At 36.4% G+C, this 24962-nt stretch overlaps 5 protein-coding genes and 1 long non-coding RNA gene across 13 annotated transcripts; 3 read left to right on the top strand and 3 right to left on the bottom strand.

Moving 5' to 3' along the window:
- The first annotated feature begins 353 nt into the window (after positions 1-353).
- Positions 354-5114, top strand: LOC109049708 (uncharacterized protein C11orf16 homolog). 3 transcript variants are annotated; one of them, XM_042775373.1, is made up of 8 exons: positions 357-1350; positions 1493-1717; positions 1974-2330; positions 2414-2544; positions 2635-2776; positions 3395-3632; positions 3743-4321; positions 4882-5114. In XM_042775373.1, exons 2-8 carry the CDS (start codon positions 1514-1516, stop codon positions 5070-5072), a joined length of 1842 nt encoding a protein of 613 aa, XP_042631307.1. In that variant the 5' UTR covers positions 357-1350; positions 1493-1513; the 3' UTR covers positions 5073-5114. The 3 variants fall into 3 exon arrangements, with proteins under 3 accessions (XP_042631308.1, XP_042631307.1, XP_042631306.1); XM_042775374.1 differs by having other exon boundaries at positions 354-1717; positions 3395-3605; XM_042775372.1 differs by having other exon boundaries at positions 357-1717.
- A 159-nt stretch (positions 5115-5273) lies between these two features.
- On the bottom strand, positions 5274-7137 carry LOC109110506 (A-kinase-interacting protein 1-like). 2 transcript variants are annotated; one of them, XM_042775375.1, is made up of 5 exons: positions 6969-7137; positions 6694-6864; positions 6525-6605; positions 6321-6449; positions 5274-5565 (listed from the first exon to the last, which is right to left on the bottom strand). In XM_042775375.1, exons 1-5 carry the CDS (start codon positions 7029-7031, stop codon positions 5422-5424), a joined length of 588 nt encoding a protein of 195 aa, XP_042631309.1. In that variant the 5' UTR covers positions 7032-7137; the 3' UTR covers positions 5274-5421. The 2 variants fall into 2 exon arrangements, with proteins under 2 accessions (XP_042631309.1, XP_042631310.1); XM_042775376.1 differs by having other exon boundaries at positions 6694-6869; positions 6969-7129.
- A 1950-nt stretch (positions 7138-9087) lies between these two features.
- On the top strand, positions 9088-13577 carry LOC109110019. 3 transcript variants are annotated; one of them, XM_042775368.1, is made up of 7 exons: positions 9088-9549; positions 9750-9863; positions 10038-10151; positions 10910-11101; positions 11331-11487; positions 12182-12370; positions 13004-13577. In XM_042775368.1, exons 1-7 carry the CDS (start codon positions 9369-9371, stop codon positions 13203-13205), a joined length of 1149 nt encoding a protein of 382 aa, XP_042631302.1. In that variant the 5' UTR covers positions 9088-9368; the 3' UTR covers positions 13206-13577. The 3 variants fall into 3 exon arrangements, with proteins under 3 accessions (XP_042631302.1, XP_042631301.1, XP_042631303.1); XM_042775367.1 differs by having other exon boundaries at positions 10035-10151; XM_042775369.1 differs by lacking the exon at positions 10038-10151.
- LOC122148597 lies at positions 11301-17474 on the bottom strand. The gene is made up of 3 exons (XR_006162489.1): positions 17353-17474; positions 12176-12346; positions 11301-11430 (listed from the first exon to the last, which is right to left on the bottom strand). It is a non-coding gene; the product is annotated as an uncharacterized LOC122148597 (long non-coding RNA).
- LOC109110020 (apoptosis facilitator Bcl-2-like protein 14) lies at positions 16940-19811 on the top strand. 3 transcript variants are annotated; one of them, XM_042775370.1, is made up of 6 exons: positions 16940-17068; positions 18304-18461; positions 18558-18683; positions 18777-18856; positions 19172-19435; positions 19550-19811. In XM_042775370.1, exons 2-6 carry the CDS (start codon positions 18326-18328, stop codon positions 19589-19591), a joined length of 648 nt encoding a protein of 215 aa, XP_042631304.1. In that variant the 5' UTR covers positions 16940-17068; positions 18304-18325; the 3' UTR covers positions 19592-19811. The 3 variants fall into 3 exon arrangements, with proteins under 3 accessions (XP_042631304.1, XP_018978606.1, XP_018978607.1); XM_019123061.2 differs by having other exon boundaries at positions 18558-18686; XM_019123062.2 differs by having other exon boundaries at positions 16964-17068; positions 18307-18461; positions 18558-18686.
- Positions 19812-19866: 55 nt separating this feature from the next.
- Positions 19867-24924, bottom strand: LOC109110720 (tryptophan 5-hydroxylase 2-like). The gene is made up of 11 exons (XM_042775366.1): positions 23582-24924; positions 22968-23111; positions 22655-22838; positions 22425-22564; positions 22275-22342; positions 21826-22022; positions 21566-21701; positions 21349-21475; positions 20869-20964; positions 20643-20776; positions 19867-20537 (listed from the first exon to the last, which is right to left on the bottom strand). Exons 1-11 carry the CDS (start codon positions 23816-23818, stop codon positions 20363-20365), a joined length of 1638 nt encoding a protein of 545 aa, XP_042631300.1. The 5' UTR covers positions 23819-24924; the 3' UTR covers positions 19867-20362.
- Between the last annotated feature and the right edge of the window lie 38 nt (positions 24925-24962).

Here is a 24962-nt window from a genome sequence, read left to right as displayed (position 1 = left end):
GTGGTTTTATTGTTTTTATAACAGCACATTTTTACAATGTGTCACAGAAGGCTTCGTAGCCATTTTGAATTGTATTATGTCATGGCTGGAGTGAGGATGCATGGGCAATGCAGTGCAGAAGACAGGCTTTGCCTTTACTTTTGGAATAGACTTGGAGAATATGGAGTACTCTGTTTGAAATTATAAAGATTTTATACCAGAAGAATATAAATTATTATACCATGCTTATTTTGATGTCGTTTTAATATGTGATATTTATGCAAAAATCACAATAATGTTTGAAAATGTGGTGTGGAATATAAAAAATAGAATTAATTCTAAAGATAAAAAAATATAAAACTATTAAAATATTTTAATAGTTACATTTTTAAATGTTAAATGTAATTTTTCACAATAAAGTGAGCAAATGAGCTCCTTGAATAACATTGGGAAATACAGTTAACATTTTAAAGTTGCTCGATAAGACAATTTCTAATAGAAAATTTCAAACAAAAGAGGGCTGTTGGGCAGTGACAGCATGTATCCCTTGGCACAAATAATCCGAAGACGTAAGAGCCTAAAGACTACAAAAGTCTTTGAATAAGTGTGCATTCCATTGCAATGAGTGTCAAGTCCATTTTCGCAGGATACTTGCAAATGAAGGAATGATTATTTGAGTTTTCTTGTGCTTTTCTGCATTTGCAATATTCTTTAAAGTTGGGTCCTTTTTCCAAAACATCATGTATTTGTATCAGCTTTTCTCACCTCAGTGTCGTCTTCACATTTCTGTTTCCGTGGAAGAGGAGATGACAGTGTATGAATCTATTTTAGGACTGAGAGTCTGTCACGGGATGGACGTCATTGCACTCAGATTCTAAAATCAGTTCAGGTGTCCCTTTCTGGTGCAGGATGACATTCAATGGCATCTCTTGTCAAACCACATTTCTAAAAGTTTCATCCCTTCCTTTTACTATTGCTGCAGCTTCTAGAACCCAAAATAATCCTACTGTCAGAATGCTGAATTATAAATAAATTTCAAGAGCCTTAATAAAATTAGTGCCTGTAAAGAGGTTCATTACCCTTATTCTTCAAAATATCTTATTTTGTGTTCAGCAGAAGAAATAAATTCATACAGGTTCGGAATAACTTGAGGGTGAGTACATTATGACAGATTTTCATTTTTGTGTGCACTATCCCTTTAAAACCTGCTCCCAAGTGCACATCAGATGCTCTCTGTTAGGACTAGATGGACAGTGGCTCACTATGGCAACCTCAGTACACAGTAGAGACAGCAATCATTGTTCAGTGGATCACTACTAGAGACCATACAAAAATTGCTACAGTTTTAAAGTGTCTTAAGAATCAAGAACGGTATGAATACTTTTTGTTTTTATTTGTATTTTCATTCTTACATTTGCTTTCTATCTGAAAAGATTAACAATCTTGTGTTACCAGAAGATAGTCAGATCGGTCTTTAATTCAACTACAACTGAGCAAATCTAATGTGTTGCAGATTATTCTGTCAGACTTGATAATGTCATCAAGTCCTCAGGTATCTCACAGCCAGAGTGTCCTTCCCTTGTTCATGGGTAAAGGCAGAAATGTCACCTTCGCTTTGGACTCCTCTGTGGGAATGAATGGCTTTTTGGGATCAGTGAAGAATCTTATCATTCAAACCTTGATTACTAAAGCTTCACTCAGAGACTCGCTCTTCAACATTATCAGCTTTTCATACAAGGTAAATTTGCAATGAATCACTTTATGTACATAAAAGTCTATTGTATTTGTTCTTGCAGTATTATTGTCTCCAATATTGATGATTCTGCATGTTTGGTTTATATATATATATATATATTTTTATCTTAATTTGTTGAGTTCATTAAATTAAAAATTTATATCAAATTCAATAGGAATACCCTAGTTGGGCCTGTAAAAGGCCAGTGTTGTCCAACCATCCAAATAAAGTTGACTTGACTTGACTTATATTTTACTAGTCAACACCATGGTCTTCTCACATGATGCCCTGCACCCCTGATGTAGTCTATGAAGCATTGAGCTGGATCCACACATTACAGACAAGTCCTGGCAGAGACCTCCACTCAGCACTGGTCTTAGCTTTCTCTGACCCTGTCTGTCAGTCTGTCCATTTGGTGACCAGCGGTCTCCCAGACAACCCACCACAATGTCTAGCTTCACTATCAACCCTGGTGATGCGCCCAGTGAATACATTTTACATACCTGACAAGACTCCAATGAACACTGACGTTTCAGACTTCTTGCAGTGCATCACCACCACCACTAGAGGAAGCTGTTACGTCATGACGCTCAACTCATCTGGCAACGTGGACCAGGTAAGATGTTGAATGTTTGTATGATGTCCACCACTTATACTGTTTATCCTTTGATCTCCATTTAATGTTTTAAAATGAAACAGCTTAGTTTGTTGCATTCAACGGATGACTTGATTCAAAAGCCATCATACTCTGAGGACCCATGCCATTCAGTGAACTTCAATCATGTCCCATTCTACAACTGCACAAGCTGTGTCTGTTCCTTACCATGCTGGTATGTTTTTTAATTTAATTTCTAATTGGAAAGAGAGAAAGTAAGACAAAGGGCAAGAAATAATTACATTGTGGATATATGTCTTTGCAGGTGTTCCCCTATGAATCCTTTTAGTACAGTATCATGTGTATCTGCAAGGGTAATGCGAGGTGCTGAGCTTTTTCCTGGCTGTCGTGTGTTAGACAGAAGAGAGATAGATGGGTTTTACTACCTGGGGACAATCATACATCAGGTACCGTAAATATAAAAAACATCATCATGAACACTCCTGGTCAATAGGGTGGTCTGTTTGTTTGTTTCTATAAAAAGCTTCTTTTTTATGTTCACCAAGGCTGCATTTATTTTATTAAAAATAATAGTAATTTTAATGTAAAACAGTAATGCTGTGAAATTTCATTTAAAATAACTGTTTTCTAATTTAATATGTAATTTATTATGTGGTGGCAAAGCTGAATTTTTAGCAGCTATTACCCCAGTCTTCAGTTTCAAATTATCCTACAGAAATCATTCTAAAATGCTGATTTGAGATTCAAGAAACATTTATTATTAATGTTGAAAACACTTATTTTTGTGGATTTTTTTCTTTAATAAATGGCAAGGTCACAATAACAGCATTAACTTGATATAAAAACTTTTGTAGCATTAAAAATGTCTTAACTTTAATACATCCTTCCTAAATAATTAATTTCTTTCACAAAAATAAATAAATAAATAAATAAAATAAAAAAATACTGACCCCAGTTTTTAGAAAGTGTATCTTTAAATATAGTCAGCACTTTTTTTTTCTTTTTTAGTTCAAATCCAGATCACTATTTATCAAACATTTTAAACATTTCTTGTCTGTCTCTAGGGCAGAGGGAATCTTTATGCGGTGGAGTTTGATAAGTTTGGATCTAAAAGAAATACATTTATGGATACATTAAATACAGTTCAGCCAATTTTCCAGCCTGATATGGTTAGTCTAGCCAGTGCACATAGACACAGTATTGTACCAGGAGACACTGTTCTGGCACCATGGGAGCCTGACATGAGACGATATGGGCCTGGAAGAGTCATTTCCGGTATGGAGCTAAGAGATCCACTTAAAAGTAAGATGTATATACAAATTTTGAACCGATATTTTTTGAGCATCATACGAGTGATATGTGTAACTGAATAAACCTGGGGGAATTGGCTCAGATCTGTTATCTTATTAAAGGTGATGAAGGTCTTTTGGGACTCCAGGTTCTCTTCTGGAATGGGATGACAATTCATGTTCCCAGACAGCTCGCAGTATGGATTCCAGCCTCTCATTATGAGCAAATTATCAAAGACCACCAGCATTATTCATCTTGGCCATGTTGCTCCAGGGTTTCCCACTGCGGCACCATGAATTGTTTTGAATTGCCATGTCACCAGTGCAACCACCACAGTCTGTCCTCCATCCCACCATGCCACTGTCCAGTCAAGAGATGCTGGCCAATGTTCATGTCATCTCCAATACTGAATAACCAAAGGAGAGATGAGCTGAAAAGGAAATTAGATCTCCAACTGAAAAAACTACAGAGCTCTCAACAGACACAAGTGCCTTCATGTTCCTCATCATCAACCTCTGACTCAGATGAGAATGAGGAGGATACTGCAGCTGAAAAACACAGGCCTTCAAAGTCAGAACTGGTGAGCCGATCGATAAACACAGACATTTCCTGTCTGAGAAAGCCATACACTCAACCTGAGACCAAACCGGACTGGAGATACTGGAAAAGGGGTTCTGCAGAACCACAGCACAAGAAACCAGGTAATGACAAAATATTTACAATATAGCTGTCAGAATGGACAAATACAATACAATAAAAACACTGACACACTTTTTTTTTGACTATATATAAAATGTTTGGGGTCAGCATGTTTTTGTTTGTTGAAAGTAATTAATATTTTTATTCGGAAAGGATGCATTAAATTGATTAAAAGTTACATTAAAGACATAATGTTGGAAAAGATTCCTATTTCAAATACATGCTGTTCATAGTCCTGAAATAAGTATCAAAATATTAAGCAAGTCAGCGGTTTTCAACATTGATAAGAAATTTTTGAACACCAAATCAGAACTATTTTTTTTTAAATATAACAGTATTTTTAAATAATGATTTAAAAATCATTATCATCTGATCATAATCATACTGACCACAAACTTTTGAACAGTAGTGTACTGCACATGGTACAAAAATGTGCAGGCGAACTAAACATAATTTAGAATTATTTGGCCTAAATTCAAGTGCCAAAAAAAAGACATTCTTTGTCTTACAAAAAAAAAAAATTTAATTTGTACTGACTCACTGAGTGTTCTTGGTATTTCAGGAAGAGCAGTCAGGTCTCCAAATGTCAGCCATTCTTGGCCTAGAGACACTGGGAATTCTGGGAGCTCTACAGATAACACTGTGATGACCAATCACAGCTCTTTATTTAAGATGGTTCCTGATTCACCAAAACGAGAACGAGGAGTTAATATGAGGGAAATATTTGGATCAGCACAAGGCCATCTAAACTGATAGTATCGCCTATTTTTTTCCCCCCCAGAGATGATATTTGTTTGTAAATCAAACATCCTATGGTTAGTGTACTAATTAAATACAAAAGACTATTATGTAAAATCATGCAAAATTTATTAAAACTTTGAAGAATAAACAAAGCAAAATGTAATGCGGTAGAATCTCATTATGGCTTCTATGGCTCAATATAAATTCATGATTACTATAAAAAAAAAAAAAGTATAAATATTCCTGAGTATTGAACAATAACACTTATGAATACTCAAAAAAATCAAAGTCAGTGCATTTACAATTGTGCAAGTCCTCAATTAAGGCACTGAATTTCACACATATAATATACAGGTAAAGTTCAGAGTTTGAATGTAAGGCTCATGCTTTCTTCTGCATTGATGCGGACAGTTTTCGTCTGTGGCTTTGTGTCCTGCATTGCCGCTGTGATGGAATACGTGCCTGGAGACACTTCAATACGGAAATCCTCTGGATTGGTTGAACCCTTCAAACAAATATGTAGATAAACTAATAGAGTTGATCTGCAGAATAAACGTAGTAACTATGGCCTGGTTAAATACGGTTCCTATCTCCTCAAAACCAACTTTTTTTTTTTTTACTATGCTTTTACGTTTAGTTCATACACAATAAGACTTTTCACCCCAGGTTATCATCAGCTTTTAAAACTGGGTAAAGGAACATTTCACACTTCTAATGTAGAAGCAGGGTTAGGTTAAAAAACCCTTTTTACCCGGTTTATGAAACCCTTCCCCAGAGCACTGATGCACCATTAACCATACATGGACAAGCATGTCCTGTGTGAAGCGATGCAGGGTTAGAATGTTACAACTAGATGATTAGCAACAGACACCCGATCGGCTGCCTCATATTCACGTGCTTTGGACAGTCACTGAAAAACTTGATTGCAACTATGTAGGGCTTTATGTAAACAAGTTGCATGCTGCATTCGTCCAATCAATGAAACGGACTCTTTAAATATGCAAATAAGAACATTAACACCAGATTTAGGATTGTACAGTGTGAAATGTCAGCATAAGAATACCCAGGATTAATTGTTAACCCCAGATTAATTATGAGTAAAACGTGTATTATTGTGTGATACATGAAGCAAGATAACCCATGATTCCATCTAACTAGGGTTTAGAATGACACAGGGTTAACTATTTATTTCAAGTGTGAAAATCCCTACAATGGCAAAAAAAAAAAGTATGGCATATTTTTGTCAAGTTCAGTACTTACAATGTCTCGTTTGATGGCTGCACTAGCATTCTGTTTCTGGTCTGTGGTCCTCAACATCTGCTGGGAATGGTAGCGACAGATGTGTTCTCGCTCACTGGGCTGAGCCAGGTGCATAGTCTCATAAAACTTCTGTTAAAGAGGTACAGGCTGTTTTTTCTAATTCAAATCTCAAAAAGGTTGAAGTAAATGAATAAAGCATTTCACCTTGCATTGTCTGGTAGTTTCTGACATGTACTCCACTATTTTTGAAAAAGCATGGTCCAAGTCTGAATGGAAAATTTCACTCTGTAACACGGGGGAAGAAATATCAAAAGCATTAGTGTCATGGACATCATTTTTGGTGATCAAAGCAACACCAATTGAGTCTACACACCTCTGAGTTTATTTCATTGTGGTCGAACACGGGTGATGATCTTGGTCTTGTACTTGAGCAGCTAACAGACCGTCTCTTTGCTTTTTCCAACACCTCCTGCCCAAGTTTAGATGAACGGCGCAGGGAAGAGTCTAACCAGGATTCACTGGCCATGTACACAAGCGTCCTGGACTGCACTAGAATAGAATTTTAGGAAAAAATTTAAACGCATGTATGGCAAAAATAAGAAAATACGCTTTTTGTCTGCAATTTAAAACCCACAACGCAAAACTTACGATCCAATGACACCCAAAATGTCTGTTGTTTGCTCTTTGAACTCTATAAACTGATCGTCGCATTCAGAACAATGATTCCAAACTGTTGAGGCTGTATGTTAGTGATGGGCGAGTGAGGCTAAAGCTAAAGTGAAAGTTGAAATGCATTTCCTCCATTCCCACGGGTTGCTGGGAAATGAAGTCTTTTGTCCGTGGCTAAATGCGACACAAGCAAAAACACTAATATCATCCGATTTTTTTCTACATTTTAAATCTACTAATATTGATAATAAATATTAGAAAAATACATAATGTGCGTTTTTCTACCATTTAAACTGTCAAGCTGTTCAATAGGCCTACGACATATACTACTGTTTAAAAAATGTAAAAGTATTTATATATAGTAAATAATCTTTGTCTAAAATACATATTCATCTATTTCCATCATGTGACTGCTTATGCCCATTCGCCATATTTCTGACCATATGTCTATTACCAAATTTACACCACAAAGATTTCACAGAAGCATTTCTGGCATACCTAGATGTTTTCATGCGGGCTGTTTGATGCTGCTCAGAGCTGACATAAATGCATTTACATGGATACAACGGTATGCTTTTGATATAAGGTCTGAGGTGGGTTAGAGTAGGCTTAATTTAGTCTGGCCTTTATGAATTACATCTTTACACATAATTTTAAGCAAGCACAGCCTTTACTCGGATATGAAAAGATGCCTTTTGTTTATGACAATGAGCAGGACTTAAAAAAAAAAAAAAAAAACATGAACAGAGATACCAAGAAAACATTAATCATTGGTTTGATCCACACCAGGTCCCAAAAAAACATTTGAACAGTTCTGAAGTTAGCACAGTCCAAGCACATTTAATATTTTATAGTCCATCTCCGTATACAGCACTGTATAGCTACAGAGAGTGAAATACAAATAGAAAAAATTAGTAATCACAAATACTACAATGCCATAAAGTAGTAATCACAATTATTACTCTGCCCTGCTAATATTCATAAATAAATGCTTTCTGTTCAAGTCTGTTCCGATGACTGACCTAAGGGACTGCTTTATGATAAAAAATTTAAAACAAAAAACCACATAGAGCAGGTGTAGCCTATATTAAAATAATATTTTAGGTCCAGAGCATCTTTACAAGAAATGAATCTTTTTTTCACCAAACATTTTGATGCATGGAAGCATCATAAAGCTTAAGAGGATTACTACAGAAGATCCTTAGTAATTATTTGACATCCACGGCCAGTCATTGATTGACTAGTGTGCCATAAGGACATGTGAGTAACACAGCATACTGCATCAACAAATCAATGTTCCAATTCTCAAAAAATGTAAAATGTAAACTCACTGAATGCAGCTGAAAAAAGCTGTTGTTATTTTATTGTGTCTCTGGGAACAGATCCATCCTGTGACTGCTCTGTGGTTTATCAAACATTCATAAGGCATTCTACAGGAAGAAAGACCATAAATGGGCAAACAAAACAAAAGAGGAAGCACCAGCACTGAATGCATCGACTTTAAGAGTAAATACTGATATATACTGTATCTTGACACTGTTACCAAGGTTTCAGTGCTATCCAGTGAGGAAACCTCCCAATAGCATCCTTCTTACACTTCCCACGCAGTCTAGCAGGCTCTCTGCACTGAGATTGAAACCCACTGTGCTCTTCCAAGTGAATAGAATTCATTCAACTGTACTGGTGTTGGGTCCACGTGCCATCTTTAAACACCATTTGCTGCAACACACTCAGTTTATACACACACACGTTTATTATGTTTTGGGGTGCACAAGAAATCGTGACACATTATAAGTCAACATGTTGATTTGACTATATAACTATATAATATGCAGTGTGCCTGCAAATTGTGGCTCTGTTTTCACTCTCTGCAGATATGGGACAGAGGCTCACATGCACAGAGCCACATGCCCTGATTCACCCTTGACTGTCCCGAGAGGGAAAGAGAGAGTGTGGACGAGTTACTGGAGAGATGAGATTAAGAGTGCACAAAATTACATCCACACGTGCACTTCATGTTATGTAAGAGCCTTGACTGCCTCACTTTATGCTGTAGGATAACAGCAGCAGTGAGCAGACAGGCAGAGCAGATGCTGTGTACATACACAGGGAAACCTACACTTAATACAACAGGAGAAACAGAGAAGAATCTGGCATTTTTAGAAGCTATGGGCATAAGCCTGGATGCACTAAGCTTGGATGAGCTTGGATATTCAATGACACTTCTAGGAAAAGGAGCTATTTCTGAGATTCCTTCATGTGGCACTATGAATGGATTATAATCAGCGATGTTTAACTTGCTACGCAGAGTACTGTGATCAGCTCAGGACATATCTGCTGTTTTGATCCTTATCTTGCGGCCCCTGGGGGCCTTTGATCATGACATCCGCGTGGTCCTTGATGTGGGTTGTGTGTGGACTGACGGTGTGGTTTCCCCACACTCACGGAGCCTCAGTGAACCCCAGACTGCTCATGATCGCCTCTGATCCAACCACTGACGAGCAACCAATCAATCCAGAGCATCTGACTGAATCTACAGATCCACCCAGCAACAACACAGGTGAGAACAACTGATGACAGACAGACAGACAGACAGACAGACAGACAGATAGATAGATAGATAGATAGATAGACAGATAGATAGATAGACTATTACATTGAGACAAATATAATATTTCACTTCAATACAATTTATGTGGTGCTACAATAACTTGTTTTGAATGTACTGATTATGTGATTTACTCATATTCATGCATGCAGACTCATTGAGCCCCAATCTGCTCATACCAACCTTTGATTCAACGACTGATGAGCAACCAATCAGTGCAGAACATCCGACTGAACCTACAGATTTAATCAGCAACAATGACACAGGTGAGATGTGAGGTGCTGATGAAAACATCAAGTTTTTAATCTTTGGAAACTAACCTTCAGGAAATAAATATCAGGGAAAATATATCTTTATGTAAATCTTGATATACTTTATATATAGAATATTTATATGTATGAAAATGAAATAAAAAAGCATGGTTTCTCAACACTCAGCAGCCTCAGTGAGTTCCATTCTGCTCATGACCACCTCTGATGTAAGTACTGAAGCCCAACCAAGCACTCCAAAACATCAGAATGACTCTACAAATCCAACCAGCAGCAACAACACAGGTGCGAACAATTGAAAACACTCAAGAGGACGAATGGATGGATGGATGGATGGATGGATGGATGGATGGATGGATGGATGGATGGATGGATGGATGGATGGATGGATGGATGGATGGATGGATGGATGGATGGATGGATGGATGGATGGATGGATGGATGGATGGATAGGTAGATAGATAGATAGATAAAAAAATAAATGATTGATTTAAAAATAAATAAATAAAAAAATACAAATAACCAATCACACAAATTCTTTATTTAATCAGTTGCTATTCCAAAAGCAGGAAGGAACTGGGGGGGGATTTGAGCAAGACTATGGTCAAGAAGCTGGATAGGGAAGACAGTCACTGATATGCTGGCACTGATACAAAGAAAAATATACTCTCAGAGTATTATGCAAATAGAAGACATGTACACATTAATGAAAATTCACTGTGGTTCACCACTGGATACATAGATGCGTGAGATGTCTCACTACAAAGGACAGATATCTGCAGTGATGACAGCAAGATGTGTGTGGCAGTAAAAATTCTATAAATTATGCAAAAAAAAGTTGGGAATGATACAGTGGCAGTCAATCCTCAGAGGGTTTCATGATGATGCATTTATTGGATTTGAAAGCTTTTACAGAATGACTGAATAAATTCAGCCATGTATCATGAGACAATTTACTATTTAATCACAGTTTAACACAACATAAAATATTGAAAGCCTGATTGTATCTATCTACACTTCTGTCTGTCCATGTGTTCCTCCAGGACTTGCGTGTATTTCTGTGCTTCCCCCACGACGGGGATCATACTATGTGGAGCATGGCACGGGGGTATCTGTGGGCTCCATGCTTGTGTTCTGGTGTAAGGAGGGCTACCAGCTGGTTGGCCATGAGAAAATCACATGTATCCTACATGCAGGGGTCCCTCGATGGAGCAGCTACCTGCCAGTCTGTGAGAGTAGGGCAGCCATGTTGTCTTGTAGTCCAAGAAATCATCCTAATTACCCTGATTATTGTTTCACAGCCGACTTTGTTCATTTCCATTAAATGTAAATGAATGTATAATGTTAAAATCTGTAAGTGTATGTTTTGGTATAAAATACCTTAAGAATATTTACAGGGATTATTTTTTCAGTTGTGATATAACTGGCCATCATATCTGGTAAAATAAACACTATTCTTTTTAGGTATCCCTCGGTCAAATGACCAGGGACTTCACATTGCTTTACTGGTGTCTGTTGTGAGCGGGGTGGTCATTTTTGTCATGACTGTGTGCTTCCTCATCTGCTGTTGTCAAGAGTGCATGAGGAAAAAGAAGGAAAAGCGTCGGATGGGTAGAAGCAGGTTAGTCATTTTAATACTTACAATAACCTTAAAGATTACATATTTTGAAATTAAAATTTATCAAAATAATGAATAGTGTTGTGTCTTTCAACAAAATAAACTTTAAAAAATATATAGTGGCCCCATAGCTATATAAAGATGAATGTATAAATGTAATTGTAATAAATCAAGTTATTAAACCAAGGGATTTATTTTAAATAAAGATAAACACCTTAAAAATTTTCATTTTATATTGTAAATAAAGTTACCAAAAATAATAATAATAATAATAATAGTTTGATATATTGTACAATATTAAGACAAGATTTTTGGACATATTCTGATTGTCAAATATTAGTGCAACTGACGTCAAATTATTATTAAATTAAATAAAAAAAATGTAAAAAAGTAAGAAAAGGTCTACCATTTATTTTATTTTTATTTTTATTTTTTTTGCAGATTCTACTTGTTTGATATTTTTAATCAAATGCAATTAAATTCATACATTTTAAATCATGGATTAAGTTTACAAAATTGTCCAAACACCTAGCAGTTCATGAGTTTTAAATTTCCTCGATTGATTCATAGGCTTTAACAGATACACTGTGTTCTAATGATTCAATTTAAAGTTGAAAACAATTTTTTAGAGACAACATGCACTATAAATCTTTAAAAATCATTATACTAAATGTGTTGGTACTGTCTTCACCTTCAGGAGAAGAGAAACACGGAGCTCTGGGTCTCGGAGAAGCCCGTCCTGGTTGGAGCGAGAGCATATAGACTGGGAAGCATTCCCTCCACCTAAACTTTTCAGCCTGTCCCAGCGTGTTGACCGGCCTCTGCCCCCTGGTAGTCCTGTTTATTCAGAGGTCACCAGAGCCTATGAGAATAGAGGATATGAGAGGTAAGGAAAATCATTGTAAAACATTTAAAAAAAAAAAAAAATGAAAGAAATGTTTATTGAGCAGCAAATCAGCAATATTAGACTGATTTATGAAGGATCATGTGACATTAAAGACTAGTGTAATGACTGCTGAAAATTATGCTCTGCCATCACAGGAATAAATTACATTTTAAAATATATTAAAATTGAATGCAACAGTAATAGCCTCTCTTCTGCCTATATTTGTGGCACAATACGCCCCTTACATGTAAAACCCACATCTTGAGCCCACTCGCTACAACCACACTGCATTTTTGAATATTATGTAATATGTGGGAGGATGTTTAAAGCCATAAGACATATACTGTAAGATGTGATTCAGTTTCTGTGATTTTGTGCATCACAGAACGTTTACATTTACATTTAGTCATTTAGCAGACGTTTTTATCCAAAGTGACTTACAAAGTCGTAGCAATCAGACCAATGAGAGAGCAACAATATACAAGTGCTATGACAAAACCCAGTTAGTCTAACAGTGCACATAGCAAGGTGTTTTTTTCTTCTTCTTTTTTTATATAAATAAATTCTCTTTTATATATATATACATATATACATATATATATATTAATGAAGTCTCTTCTCCTTTCCACATAGGAGTCAGGAGAGTCTGCTGAGAAACCTCCATAGAACATACCCTTCATACCATGCCAACAGCCAAACCTACCCAGCCCTTGTTTTCCAAAGGGTTCAAACTGAGCAAAATCCCTCCACCTCTTCTACCTCCCCAGTTTACATACAGATTTCTACACCTCCCAAAAACAAGACCCCACACACCAATTCTGTAACCCACCCATAGACTAGTCGCAACATAGATGCAACCAGTAGTCATTTTTCTCTTCAGCAGCACTGAATGTGGCCAAGACAGCACAGACAACATTGCACAGCTGTGGTGGCCAGAAGCGCTTTGATATTTTTAATGTTGATGATGTCTTTTAATATTTGCTATATTGTAAATATATTCCATTTTGAGGTGGACCTGGTTATTTTTGTCAGATTTTTGATAGCACCTAAAGGTACCTAATTTAACCAAACTGTAAATAGAATATGCAAGAATATAAAATTGAACAATAGACCAAAATCCTTTTGTTTTGCACAATTTAGAAATTGTCTTTGAGGTGGTCAACTTTCACTCATTTTCATTATATTATATTCATAATGTGTTGTAAAACAGCGATATATATACAAAAAAAAAAAAAAAATATATATATATAATATATAATTATACTGTACTATATATATATATATATATATATATATATATATATATATATATATATATATATATATATATATATATATATATACTGTACATATATATATATATATATATATATATATATATATATATATATATATATATATATATATATATATATATACTCTTGGTTAGAATGAGCCATTTGTAACCTAACTGTAAAATTTGCACTTTAATGCACTGATTCATTTGTAATAAATTGTCTCAATCTATTTTTCTTGTGCTCTTAAATGAGTCTGGATGCCCTTGCTGATTTGAGTAAAATTTGGTACATGGGTTTTTTGAAACCAGAACAAATGTGGTAAAAAAAAAAAAAAAATAAAATCTCTCTCATTTTTGAACCAACACAGAAATTCAAATAATTTTACTTAATTTACATGAACACAACAGAACAAGGACTGATATATTTAAGATCTGTCAAAAAGAGAGATGAAGGACAGTGAACGATAAAATTGATCTTATAGCAAGAAAAGGTCAGTTTTTATGTCTCAACATTTTCAGTAACACCTGCACACCTTATTTGCTTATTTTATTCACCTCATACTTTAGATGTTTTTTAATTGTTTATACATTTAAAATATATTTATTATTTGTGTGTGTCTATATACACTATATAAATTAAAAATTTAGAGTCAGTAGATTGTAAATATACTTCAGTGTGTGTATATATATATATATATATATATATATATATATATATATATACAGTATATATAATTATTCAGCAAGGATGCATTAAATAAATCTAAAGTAATTAAAAGTACAGACATTTATAATGTTACAAAAGATTTAGATTTCAAATAAATATTCAAACAAATGTTCTTTTGATCTCTCTATTTATCAAATAATCCTGAAATTGATTCTACAAAATAATTAAGCAGCAAATGATTTCAAATCAATAATTATAAAAAATGTTTTTTTGGGGCACCAAAATAGCATGTTAATGATTTCTGAAGGATCATGTGACATTTAAGACTGGAATAATGACTGCTAAAAATTCAGCTTTGCTCTTACAGGTATAAATTGCATAATATGTTAAAATAGGAAGAAAAAAAAACGTTTTTAGTTTCTAAATGCATGCATAAGTATCTACCTATTTTGTGTAGAGTTTAAATGCATTTTGCTATATTTTCCATGTTTTTGTACTACAAGCAATGTTTTTTATTGTTTACAGTGCTCAGTCAACATGGCAAACAGGACATCAAATGTAACCTATACACACAAAATCTACAATACCAGCAGCTATACAAGCGATGCAAGCGATTTTAATCAGTTGTTTCTCACCATTGTGGATAAGTGCAATGATAAAGGTTACAACTACGTTCGCTTACCACTAGAAGTTTTAACTTTTGTGGCTCTGCTATGGCTGCTAGTGAGGGGCGAGAAAGCTCTATCACCCTCTGAAGTTTTGGGGCTCAGTCTAAACTTGCTGAATGTCATCATCTGTATCAGTCTTCCTCTTAATATGTACTTTTCTGTGAGTGAACGCGCTGGACAGCTCCTGGCAGTTTCAGAGGCCCTTTCCATCCTCAACCTGATCGGTTGTCCTCTTCTCTTGAACAGTATGTGTGTGGAGCGCATATGGTGGAGCGCTACCTGGCCGCAGCACATGCAGTCTGCTACATGAAACTAGGGAATAAATGGGAGTATCTTGTTGTCTGCTTGGCTCTAATCTGGATTGTCACTTTAGGCGTTGCAGTGATTACCTGCAAACAAAGGCTTCCTAAAATAGCTATGTACTTGTCAATCACCCTTGATGTTTTCTTACTGATAATGCTCGCATGTCTAACAGGCATTGTGCATGTACTCTGCAAAAAAGGTCTGGGTGAAGGGCAAACTGGTGGAAGAGGTGGGTCATCGTAAAAAACACAGCACTAAAGAACGCCTTGCTGATTCTAATCCCTTCATCTTAATCTATAGACCTCTACTGGCTATCGCTCCTTACGTGTTCACACTTAAGAATGGGGATGAAGAAATTAGTCACACAAGCTGTTTAATCCTGAATCTGATGAATACCTTTCCCAGTCTTAGGACCTGTATCGGGCCTGTGTCCCGCGCAAAACAAATAGCCTGCTGGAAAAAGAATGCTGAAAACAAACAAACAATGACTCAAGAGCTAAAGTATACAAAGTAAAATGTACATTAAGAAGACTTCTGTTAGATTAGTACAGGGGTAGGTAGGTTCGGTCCTAGAGAGCCACAGTCCTGCAGAGTTTAGCTTCAACCCTAATCAAACACACCTGAACAAGCTCATCAATGTCTTCAGGATTACTAAGGCTACAGGCAAGTGAGGTTTTTTTTTCAGGGTTAGAGCTGAACTCTGCAGAACTGCGGCTCTCCAGGACCGAACTTGCCTACCCCTGGATTAGTACATTGAAGATGATTTATAATATTTTGATTGATATTGATATTTACCTTTTTTAAAGAAATATTATTTTCTTGCTTTCATTGTTGGGGAAAGTATTACAATATTGCATAATTTCATAAATAAGTAACTAATTGCATTACTTAGTTACTTTGTATTGAAAGTAATGTATTATGTTACTTTTTGCCACCTGGGCTGAACTTGCTTATTTGTTTTCTAATAATAATAAAAAATATTTTTTTGGCCCTTAATAATAATTAATAAGCCTCAGGCTGAAGGAAATGCCTCCCAGTGCACCTCACTCCCAATTTCTCTCAACACAGGGACAGGGGAGAGAAAAATAACTCATATTTCATTCTAAATTTCAAAGTAATGCATCACTTTACAGGTTACTTGAGGTAAACTCATGTTACTTGTAATGTGTTGCCTTCAACTGCTTGCTTTTAAGATAATGCATATGCTTGAATATAAAGGTATTTGAATGCTATGTGATTAGAAGGTAATGAAATACATAAAATGACGTTGATGTAGAGTAGACAAATGTACTTGACTTCCTTTTGTTAATAATGTAGATCAGGATGAAATGAGAAAAAGATGTGAAAAGTAATTTTATGAATTACTTCGGGGGGTGAAGAGAAGGTGTTAAAACCACAAGCGGAGGTAAGACTGATTAAGACTATAATGAAGAAGTGGAAAAGTGTAAGAAGACATATAAGAATATTATAAGACATGTCAAAGGTGAAAAAAACGAATAAAATATTTTTAAAACACAACTGAAAGCTGTGCATGATGTGATCACTGATAAATGAACAGGGATCACTGATTTATAATAGAGAACATTATATAGATCAGTGACAGAAACCAAAAACAATGTGATTGATGACTCGAAAAGAAAACGAAAGCAGCAGCAGCAGCAGTCACAGCTGTACGTACAAAACTTCCGTGCACGTAATACGTCGCAATTATACTGACGTACGTGCGTTGTATGTACAGTAACGTTACCTCTCCAACTCTCAGGAGAACTTTACCGGCTTTCCCTGTAAGTTTTTATTGTATTTTTTCTGTTTAGATAATAGGAGACCGCATTGCTTTTACATGTATTCAACAGATTTTGTGTGGTCCGATTAAAGAATACAACAATGAAATGTGCGCTTTCCTTTGAAATTTGCGGTCAGAGAAACATGATCAGTGGCGTCGTGTAAAACCCTATTCGCACCTGGTGACCTCGGTCATTTGTAATAATTTACAGAGTTTGTCTGTGATCTTAATCCTGTGCGAACCGGCCATGTCTGTAATTTGTAAAGTAAAAATTCCCTAACTTACCTTATTTCGCCGAACACCGAGGTCCTGTTGTAATATAACGTTAGTCCCGTCCGAATCGGCATCTCCGGGATTTGGCCAGCATTTGGCTGTGTCGTATATAATTTTTTCGAGGTTTGCGCCTTTTTATCAATCTTTGCGAAAAATGGAGCTGCGTTGGAGTGTTTTGATAGTATTTTGGGTGTTGTCATATCGCTATAATGCACCATAAACTTGCACAAAGAGAAAGCTAAAACGTTTTCGAGGTTAATGTGTTATAAATAAATCAAGCATAAAGTTTGAAATATTATTTTAACCTGGTGAAATTTAAATGACACAGGACACGAAACTATATTAGTTTATTTTTTAAAATCCATTTTACCGGACCATAGAACGGGACTCGTAAAGCCTTGACATCCGGGTATGCGGGAGATAACTCGGTAAACTCGAGTAAAATCACAGGCTTCTCTTATTCAAAATCACACAAAGACCCCAGATAATACTAATCCCGTGCGAACAGGTCTTAAATTAAAATCTGAACTGTAGCTTCATAACTCTTTTCAGTTTACAAACAGAAACAGTGCAGTTAAAGTCTTTTTAGATATGAAAGTTCACATTATTCGTGTTGATTTGATTACGTTTTTTAGTGATAGTGATAGTGACATGACATACAGCCAAGTATGGTGACCATACTCAGAATTCGTGCTCTGCATTTAACCCATCCAAAGTGCACACACACAGAAGTGAACACACACCCGGAGCAGTGGGCAACCATTTATGCTGCGGCTCCCGGGGGACCATTAGGCCACAACTTCCCCCACGGATGTGACATGTAGCATAATAATGCCGGCCCAAGACTCGAACCCACAACCTTAGGGTTAGGAGTCAAACTCTCTAACCATTAGGCCACAACTTCCCCCACGGATGTGACATGTAGCATAACAAGTAAAATGTCCTGTTTCTTTATCTAATCAGCAGAAATCAGTGGGTGTTGCACATGATGGAAGATGTTTCACCTTTAATAACTTGTAGTGATGAATATCGACTTCTCGAAACATACTGCCAGAAGAGGAGGAAGCCTCGTGCCAGATTGATGCAAAGTGCCTGTATGTACAGTCTGGAGGCACAATCAGGTCAGACCAGAGAGATACTGTATTTGAGATCTGTGACTCTTTCTGAGATGATTATAACATTTATTCTCATTTTAATGTTGTGTCTGTTGAAAACAGGTGATGAGCAATTTGGTGATGTGGCTGAAAAACTCACCCAGATTGTAGACAAGGGTCTTCTTGATGAAGAACTACCCCAGACTGTAGACAAAAGACTTACTGTTGACGAAGGACTAGAGTCAGATGGTGGTAAAGTGTACTGTTATACACAATCAGTCATCAAAATATAATGTATAACACTATTATCCAGATTGTGCTCTGTCCTTTTTATTGGCCTAGGTGTTAAAGATGTTGACCAAGATGTTATAGACAAGCTTGTTGACTTACTGAAGAAATCAGGGGACAACTTAAATGAAAGGGTAAACATCATCATCTCTTTACAGTCTGTAGTCTGATTTACTGCTTAGTTTTGGTTTAGTAGGTAGTTTTGGATAATCCACTGGATTAAATTCATATATTTTGATATTTGGAAACTGGAACTTGATGGATACAAATCTAATGTAAGACTTCAGTTAAAAACTCTTAAACAAATATTTTGAAAATCAATTATAAAATATTAGAATTCTCAAAAAAAAAAAAAAAAAGAAATTCAGAATCAAAGCCATTAAAAAAGATGTTCAGTGTGCCGTCCTTAAACCTTTTCCTTTTCTTAAATGTCCCCTCTGCCTTCTCAGATTCAGAGCAACCATGAGCTTTTAGGATACCTGCAGCGTACTTTCTCTTACGACTTGTTTAAAAAACTGACCAAAACCTTCATCACGAGTGTGGTCCCAGAATATTTGCAGAGCAGAAGGAAACGCGAGCAGATCGCCCTGGCCTTTGAGGTCACCAGCAGACTCAAAACCCTGGACCTACACCCCATGAACAGGGCCATGGGATACGGAGCTCAGTACCTGCAGGAGTATTTTGCTCCCTGGGTTCAACAGCACGGTGGTTGGGTGAGAGTTTATGCACCAGTTGATTTTAGTTTTAAAAAGGTTTCTAATAAATCAATACAATAATTACAATAATGCTTAGTACACAACTTATATGTCATCTCTGACTCACTACAGGAGAAAGCCTTTGACAACGACGATGATGAGGAAGTCCATTGACAAGATACACTGTGAATTGGATGGTTATTAGTAGTCAATGTGATATATATTGATACTAGCTATTATAATAGATTTCTAAAAATCTATATAATATTTAATAAATCTAAACTTTTTTAATTTGATTGTGCTTGTTATATTTAAATGTGTATATGTTCACAGTATTAAATATGTACTTGTTTATATATATACATTTAATGTAAAATAAAATGTAGTCATGAAAGAAATGTGTCCTTAAGTCATTGCTCCACACGGCAGACCAAAATATAATGCTAAAATATAATGCTTTATTGACTGACATGATGGCTTTTCAACAAGTAAAGCAAGCAACCACATACATACTCTTTGCAAATAGAGAATGCCACTTGAATCAGTATAGCACTTAACAGGTGATTTTTTTTTCATTCATTTTTTTTAATCATTATTAAGTGTACATACCAATTGCCTTCACTTACTATGAGGCCAAAATAAAACACAAATTTTGTAACTCTGTTTTAAGCAGAAAATTCGGCACGAAGAGGCAAAGACTAAATAAATATTAAATCCTTTCTTTTCCTTTGTTGTTCATTTAGTGTCTTAATACATTGAAATGATGACTGGGTTTGAATGCCTTATGACTACGGGTTCAATATTTCACACCTTAATTTACGTGGCATACATCCTCATAAAAAGGCAAGACTAATAGACGTTTAACCCAGATAATGGAATTTGAATTTAATAATGTAAAACAGCTGCAGTTTTAGTCTACAGTAAAGCACTGATGAATCTGATTAGCTAGATACCGAGGTACGTGTTCATTTTTCCCAGGGCATCGCAGACAGTGGTTAGGTCGCTGCGTAGATCTTGAACCACGTTCTCAATGCTCCTGGTGTCCTTCAATAAATCGATGCTCTGGGTGTACGGGTTGTAGTAGACAGAAAAGGGCCTCTTTATTGTTTTAGCAAATTCCCTGTTTAGAAGGAACAACATTAATTGACATTATTAAGTCCAAATGTGTATCTTTCACAGAGTTGTGGATTATTATACATTTTAACATTTAACTGGATATATTTACCTCATTTTCTCTTTTGCCTCTTCGAAACTCTCTGAGACAAAATAAACATCTTGAAATGTTGTAATGAGGCACTCCTGGTAGCATGTGGTTTTGGGATCAAACATCTTCACTGTTGCTTTGTCAGATAGCGCATGCTGCATAATCAATGAAGATTATTCATTCACTTACAAACTATAAAATCTTAATGCTTGAGGTGCTTAAATATGGTTAACAAAGGACTTCATACTCTCAACTCTCCAATAGAAGACAGTAGACCTGCTCCATAGGCTCTCAACTGACCGTCTTGTTTGCACAGTCCAAATTCAATTGTGAAAAAATAGCACTAGAAGAAAAAAAGCACAGCAGTTCATTGCATAATAAACATGTTGCATATTTTTTGCAAAGGTTTAGATGCAAGATTACCTACAAGAAGTTCCTTATGAGATATAGCCACTCATATTGAAAGTTTCAATATGAGTGGTTATATCTCATAAGGAACTTCAATTTGAAACCACCAAAAACCTTATACCCAGATCTGATTGTCTCACTGCCGTCTCCCATACAGAGCCGGTGATCTGATTTCAATGCAAATGCATGTGACTCAACACCACAGATCAAACTTCATGCCATGAAAAACTTCTGTGACCTTTTTATTTCAGTGTCATGTTAGGAGCCTGGCCAGTTCGAGATGACATTTAAGAATTCAATAAGCTGCTGTCACACTTACTGTTGCCAGCTTTTGCACATCCTCATCTGAAGCACCTAGAGATGCAAGGCCAATCTCTTGAGAAAACTGAGCAAACTTGGGATCGGCCAGGAGTGGCACGTGACCCAGCAGTTCATGGCAGGTGTCCCTGAGGACAGGAAAACAGTTTACAGGTTAGAGGTGATATAGAAAAATGACATTTTCTAGCAAAAATGTATTGGTGGGGGGTTATACTCACGGTTCTGGTGTGTAGAGTGGATCAGTGCTGTGACGAATATACTGAGTGCAATTAAACACTCGATAAGCCAAACCGGCCAGAAAGTCGCGTGGTGACAGATATCCAGCCACAGGTCGTACGGTAAAACCCGACCTCTCTGCAAGGTTCACAATCAAAATCTCCAGATTAAACAGTGTAGACTTTTTAATTGAATGCATGCAATTAATAATGCAAGTAGAAAGTAGTTGCATGGATGTAACTTGATGTGTCACATTTTTTACCACGTAAGAATCGAGACACATCTTCCAGCTGTGGGATGTTGTCCTCCCTGTATCCACAATGCTTTGCAAGAAGAGGGAGGTTTTTTAAGTACTCGCGGCAGGCGTGAGTTGGATAGAGTTTTGTAAGTTCTCTGAAAATTACTCCCCAGGTCTTCACTTCCTCTGGTGTGTACTTGATCTGTGGGATGGGCTGCCCACTGAAAAGATAAAAAAAAAAAAAAAAAAAAAAAAAAAAGGTAATTTTGATTCATATTATGTAAAAAATGGAAGACAACTCAATTTCTGTCATTTAAGTTTAAATACAATATTACAAAACAACAAAACAACAACAGAACTAAAAAAACCACAAATCAAATCAACTACACAAGAATATAAACTATATTATAATCCATACTAACACAGCAAATCAACTACACAAGAATATAAACTATATTATAATCCATACTAACAATTTGTAGTTCATCGCAACTTCCACAAAGTACTTCCTTCTCTCCCGATACACTTTGTCTTTAAAGCCCTGCAACAAAGAACAAAGAATCACTTTACAATAAGGTATCAATTCAAATGTATTGATATATTTACTAAACAGATTTACTTACTGGATGGTCAGCATCCAGTTCTGAGCCATACATTAGCACTCTATGAGAGCATTGGTCCAGCTCTGAGATCTTTTGGGGAAACCACGGTATTCCTTCCCCATCTGGCAAGCCACCCAAAACACACACACAGTCCAAACAGTCTGGAATAAATAGTCAGGTGAATCAGTAACATTGTCACGAAGCCAGAACATAATCACAGTGGCTATTCTGCTCACTGAGTTCAGGCTTACCGGTGTCAGCAGACCACACATGTTGAGGTGTGTTATATGAGACAATGTTGACGTGGTCTTTCAGGTGCTGCACCAACTCACTGAACTCTTTCTTTGTGCAGTTGCACTCTGCATAAATCTCCACCTCATTGGTGACTCTCTTGGATCTCCGAGACTCAATGTGGGACAAATTCACATGCTTCTCCTTTAAACATACAATGGCAGGATGTCACTTTGGTTTCAATCAAAAGTCTATTAAAATTATTATGCATTAGATATATTTATTAAAGTGTACTATTAATCTACCTCAACAAAAGATGATGTGTTCACTAACCTGAAAGAGCCTCAGCGCTTTCACCAGACAGCCTACTTCATTCTTCAGAGAGAAAATCACTGCTAATTTCCCAAGGTCATGGGTGGATTTTGGTTCTTCTTTATCAGGTCTTTCATCTATCCGATTAAAGGATGTCCTGCGGAGCTGTGCGAAGGTGTTGCTTAGTGAATGTAAAGCTCTTTGGATGCAGAAATGGATTAGGATAAAAGCTTATTTCTTTTAAAAAGTAATTTCAAACGTTAAGCACATAAGTGTGGCCGTTTACAACTTCAAAAGTAGAATTTACACTTTGACCTTAACTGCCTTTGACTGACTTCTGTATTTTTATTACATCACTGTGCCCAGTTCCAGCTGCCCTGGCTTTCAGTCAGTAAACTAGTTAATTTTGTAATAAAACATTTCATTAGATTTGCATCTGCATCACCTATGGCCATTAATTAAGTTTCCCAGTGTAAATCAATGGCTTATGCAACTATCTGGCTCAAAAAAAAAAAAAATCTGAACTACAGTAATTTAATATATTCCAAAGATTTTAACGAATATTATGACAATTTGACTATATGTAATGTGGCCCCCAAAAGAGGGGCCATCAAAACAGTTCAGTAGATACTCACCATGGAGGCTGCAAGGTGTTGTTGATCATACATTGCTGAATCCAAAGATAGACCTCGCCGAGCCCAGTATTTGCTGGAGAACATCATCATAGCAGGTTGCATCTTAGGGATTGCTTCTTGACCCCTCTTCCTAAGAAGCCCAACTGGTGATTTAGGGGCTGTCTGGGGCCCCTTCGGGTTAGTTTGTAGTTCAGAGGACATAGTTGCTGTCTCTTGAGATGACTTCTTTCCCTGCATTTCATATGGCAAAGGTACTATTGTCTCAGACGATATCCCCTTAAGCGGCCCCTTCAGATATCACTGGGAGCTCTTTGCATGTGCCACAGTATCTGACACTCCTCCCCCGGCAGTATCAGAGCTGGGATTATATACTGTGACGAATGACGTTGAAGGGCCACTTTCTCACAGGGTAGGCAATCCCTCATATTAGCTTTTGAGGGGACAGCTGTCCCATTAAGAAATGTCGACACGTCCAAGCCGTGACTGAAGTTGATAAGCTCATCTCACCTTCTAGGAGAAATGAATCTAGAGCAAAACAATTCAGATTTCAAGATTTCCATAAATGGTGCTTCATTTTCCAGCTTGATGGTGACGAGGGGGAGATAATAACAAACAGCACCAATCATTTTTGTAAGATATAAAGGCCTTTGTACAGTTAATCCTTCAGAGCCAGGATTTAGAAACATGTTAAAGATAGAAAGCAAGAAAAAGGTAGTGAGATTAGAGCAATAATTGTCATAAAATATGAACCTAAATGTTGGCATTATTTATTTAAACATCATTGTAAGCAAAATAAATTGAGAGCAATTGTGAAAACTGCTTTTTGACCACCTTTGAGGACAGATGCATATTGTTTATGGGTTTTGGTGCATGCTTGTCAGTGCACAAAATGCTGCCGTTTCTTTAATAAAAGAGAGCTAGAAGAGAGATAACGTTACTGTGGTGAGCAGTGAGCTACCAGCTTCCTCTGAGGCAATTTCCTGTGGAAGAGGAAATGAAAGAGATTGAACTTGATTCGCAGTGTCTTTGTTGTGGCCGGTGGTTACGAGTGGATAAAAGACGCTTCATCCTCAATCAGTATTTTCACCGTCTCTCCATCTCATCTGCAAATGTCACAGCGGGTCGACTGAACGGAGACTGCAGACTCAAACCACATTTATATGCCAGTTGGAACTGGTGACTTTAGTTTATATGGCCAAGCAAATGTTCTCCTTCACTCTCAAGACAGTTACATTGTTTTGTTTTTGTGGGTATTTTTTTTTAGGTGATGCATGCATGTTAGGTGACCAACTAATTACAAAGTACACTTACCTAATTAATGTACAATAATATGCGTACAAAAAGGCTCATTTCACTGGATAAAGACAGAAAGTATAATGAA

This window comes from Cyprinus carpio, chromosome A18, assembly GCF_018340385.1.
Source record: "Cyprinus carpio isolate SPL01 chromosome A18, ASM1834038v1, whole genome shotgun sequence".
Lineage (NCBI taxonomy): Eukaryota > Metazoa > Chordata > Actinopteri > Cypriniformes > Cyprinidae > Cyprinus > Cyprinus carpio.
This window is presented reverse-complemented; position numbering and strand designations above follow the sequence as displayed.

Coding starts and splice junctions, on each gene's coding strand:
- LOC109049708 (XM_042775373.1), top strand. CDS start 1,514: ATGTCATCAAGTCCTCAGGTATCTCACAGCCAGAGTGTCCTTCCCTTG. Junction 2,331..2,413: donor CATCTGGCAACGTGGACCAG/GTAAGATGTTGA, acceptor AAAATGAAACAG/CTTAGTTTGTTGCATTCAAC. Junction 4,322..4,881: donor ACCACAGCACAAGAAACCAG/GTAATGACAAAA, acceptor TTGGTATTTCAG/GAAGAGCAGTCAGGTCTCCA.
- LOC109110506 (XM_042775375.1), bottom strand. CDS start 7,031: ATGCGACGATCAGTTTATAGAGTTCAAAGAGCAAACAACAGACATTTT. Junction 6,865..6,968: donor ATTTTGGGTGTCATTGGATC/GTAAGTTTTGCG, acceptor ATTCTAGTGCAG/TCCAGGACGCTTGTGTACAT. Junction 6,450..6,524: donor AAACTACCAGACAATGCAAG/GTGAAATGCTTT, acceptor CCTCTTTAACAG/AAGTTTTATGAGACTATGCA.
- LOC109110019 (XM_042775367.1), top strand. CDS start 9,369: ATGACATCCGCGTGGTCCTTGATGTGGGTTGTGTGTGGACTGACGGTG. Junction 9,550..9,749: donor TCCACCCAGCAACAACACAG/GTGAGAACAACT, acceptor TCATGCATGCAG/ACTCATTGAGCCCCAATCTG. Junction 11,102..11,330: donor CTACCTGCCAGTCTGTGAGA/GTAGGGCAGCCA, acceptor TATTCTTTTTAG/GTATCCCTCGGTCAAATGAC.
- LOC109110020 (XM_019123061.2), top strand. CDS start 18,326: ATGATGGAAGATGTTTCACCTTTAATAACTTGTAGTGATGAATATCGA. Junction 18,462..18,557: donor CAGTCTGGAGGCACAATCAG/GTCAGACCAGAG, acceptor TGTTGAAAACAG/GTGATGAGCAATTTGGTGAT. Junction 19,436..19,549: donor TTCAACAGCACGGTGGTTGG/GTGAGAGTTTAT, acceptor GACTCACTACAG/GAGAAAGCCTTTGACAACGA.
- LOC109110720 (XM_042775366.1), bottom strand. CDS start 23,818: ATGCAGGGAAAGAAGTCATCTCAAGAGACAGCAACTATGTCCTCTGAA. Junction 22,839..22,967: donor AAGCGCTGAGGCTCTTTCAG/GTTAGTGAACAC, acceptor GTATGTTTAAAG/GAGAAGCATGTGAATTTGTC. Junction 20,965..21,348: donor ATGTGCAAAAGCTGGCAACA/GTAAGTGTGACA, acceptor TTTTTCTTCTAG/TGCTATTTTTTCACAATTGA.